The sequence below is a fragment of the Oncorhynchus tshawytscha genome, unplaced genomic scaffold, assembly GCF_018296145.1.
Source record: "Oncorhynchus tshawytscha isolate Ot180627B unplaced genomic scaffold, Otsh_v2.0 Un_contig_12559_pilon_pilon, whole genome shotgun sequence".
NCBI classification, from domain to species: domain Eukaryota; kingdom Metazoa; phylum Chordata; class Actinopteri; order Salmoniformes; family Salmonidae; genus Oncorhynchus; species Oncorhynchus tshawytscha.
In genome coordinates, this window is record NW_024605471.1 from 1 (window position 1) to 2,892 (window position 2,892).

The 2,892-nt window shown below is 42.1% G+C and overlaps 1 protein-coding gene across 1 annotated transcript; it reads right to left on the bottom strand.

Annotated features, from left to right (window-relative positions):
- Positions 1–66: 66 nt before the first annotated feature.
- LOC121842084 (GPN-loop GTPase 1-like) lies at positions 67–2,449 on the bottom strand. The gene is given in 10 exon segments (XM_042312192.1): positions 67–129; positions 131–169; positions 370–516; positions 706–751; positions 907–1,001; positions 1,094–1,172; positions 1,312–1,349; positions 1,478–1,584; positions 1,827–1,920; positions 2,203–2,449. Coding segments are annotated over 10 exon segments (873 nt in total). The 5' UTR covers positions 2,383–2,449; the 3' UTR covers positions 67–81.
- Positions 2,450–2,892: the final 443 nt, after the last annotated feature.

A 2,892-nucleotide genomic window follows, 5' to 3' on the forward strand; every position in this document is an offset into this window, starting at 1 on the left:
ATAATCCCTGAATAACACAAAACAATTAATTGTCATACAAATATTACAGACAGTGGTGTGTTTGCAGAGCAGCCCCCTCACTCACGTCTCGTACTCCTTTGCGGCCTCTGCCACCTGAACAAAGAACTGCGTCCAATCCGCTGCCTGTGACTGCAGACACACCCACAACCTGCACATGAAACAGACGTGACCAAGCAGAGGAAAACTCGATAAACCCTCTCAAAAATGCACAGAAACACTTCCCCTTAGACTGATGTAAAAGTCCAACACAAAACTCATGGAATAGTGTCTCAAATTCACACACAAATAATACTAGTTCTCAGAAGTGTGCACTGAAGTAGCATACGGTATTGAAAGACAGACACATACCCGTAAGTTGGAGTAGAACTCGTCCAGCACAAGGCTCATGGAGCGCGTCAGGTTGCTGACGTAGGACGTCTCCTGGTTCAGAGCGTCCTGGAACACCTCAAAGTCCTGCATCCACTCCACCGCAAAGCTGTGGTCGATTATGTCTGTCTGAAACCACACAACACAGACATGTACCAAAATCTGTGGTTTGTTATCTCTGTATTATTATCCCCCCCCAAAAAACATATTTCCTTTGAGCATGTCAACACTTACAGACCTATAGTTTTTTTCCCCTCATTCAGTAATTCACTGTTACCAAGTTAGTGGTTTGATGAAAGTGTTCCAATCATTTCCTACCTTGTTCATGATGACAATGAAGGGCAGCTTTGTCTTGTACAGGATGCTGGGGGGTAGGGGGGACACAGTCACAAAGTGAACAAGCAAAAGCACCACACTAGTTCTTTAATTGCCTAGATGTAAAATATTAAATTTGTTCAAACCAATTTGTGGTTTTATTTGACCATCAGAAAGTAGCTAGTGCTCCCTTCAGTGTCAGACCTGCAGGCGTAGAGCATGTTGGACATGAAGGTGACTGGATTGACGCTGCGAGATGTGTCCATCACGTAGACCACCACACAGGGGAAGGAAGAGGCCTGGAAACACATTCACATCAAACAGATCACAATTATGTTGCAGTTAGTCATATCTTTAGGCCTAAATGTTATAACACATTACTACTACACACCAGAGTTTCAGTGATGATGGTTCCAGAAGCTGACCAGGTGAACACTTCTATCTGTCCAGGAGTGTCAATCAACACATATCTGTAAACATAGGTCAAAGGTTAGGGCAGGTAGGTACGCACCAGAAGAGGGGATGGCAAAACAACAGTACAATGCTGTACTAACTATGCTTCTTCTATGCTTACCAGGAGTACATCTACTAACTTTCAAAAATACTTACTGGTGATTGTACTGTTTCTTCTCAATGAATTTCATGACCTGAGAAGGCAAAACGGGAGATTTTGATTCATAATATCCAAATTGTGCAAGCAATAATAGTGACATCTATTGGACAGTCGAGGTGTCAAATACACGTCCTGTTATAACAGAAAGAGAGTTGGGCCTACCTGATCAAACCTCGTAGCAAAGAGATTCAACGAGGTGACGATTCCTCCATTAGGACCTAGGCCATATTGCTTCATCACTTCTTTGTAATTCACTGTGTCACGGATATCTACAAGGGGCCAATAAGCAGCTATCAGTTACTTATTAGCCATGGTTGGTAGCTAGCTAGCTAATACAATAATCGTGTCGTGGGATATCAACATATTTACAATTCTATCAATAGAATACCAAGGGGAAAAAACATACCTTTCTGAACATTCAACACATTAATGATTGGCAAGAAGTATTACAGTATCAACATGATGCCAGACACATGCATGGTTATGCATGGTGGTCTGAATGATTTCTTACCGATGTTGGCTGGGAAAGGAACTTCATGCACCGCAGGGTCTAGGTTGATAACATATGGAGGAGACTTCTTGGTGTGAAGATGAGCATTGAGTCGCTGTGAAGAAACAACAACGTCAGCTCTAGCTAGGTAACATGAGCATAGGTAGCTAAGTTAGAACCCAGATGTCCGTGACTTAGCTAAAATATACCGTTTCCAAACTGCTTGACTAAATAGCAAACAAGAAAAATACTAAATTCCAGAATACAATTGTGCTTAGTTTGGTTGAGCTAGCATAGCTATCTCTCATACACCGTACTGGTAACGTTATCTAGCTAACTTACCCAGCCACTGTAGTGCTAACAGTTAGTTAGCCAACATTAGCTCGTTTTAGCTTACCTGCACAAAAGTTGTTTTCCCAGACCCTGCCATGCCAAGCACTATGAGACAAACGGGTTTCTTCTGCGAAGCATTTCCCGAAGTAGTCTCTTGTGCTGAGTCGCGATTGTCGTCGCCTCCTCCATCGTCGCATTCACCCCTTTCTCCTTCTTGACAAGTGCTCCCAGACGCAGTAGCCATGCTGGTTGTTGGTAGAGACTGTTGCTGTGAAGTAGTCGAGTCTGTCGCAAAGGGCCAGCCTGTCTTTCTTATTTCCACCACTAAGTGATGCTCTTATCCGATCTTTTTGTTTCCGTTTTTCTCCTTCAGCGTAAAAAAAAAGAAAGGAAAATGGTATTCAATGGTTTACAGTAAAATACTACAGTAAAGTACTGCTTAGAGAGTGTTTTGGGGTATCTCTACTTTACTATTTATATTTTTGACAACTTTTATTTCACTACATTCCTAAGGAAAATAATGTTCTTCTTTCTCCATACATTTCCCCTGACACCCAAAAGTATTCGTTACATTTTGAATGCTTAGCAGGACATGAAAATGGTCTAATTCACACACTTATCAAGACAACATCCCTGCTCACCCCTACTGCCTCTGATCTGGCGGACTCTCTAAACACATGCCTCGTTTGTAAATAAATGCGTTGGAGTTTGCTCCTGGCTAGCCATACAATTTTTTTTTAAACAAGAGAATGGT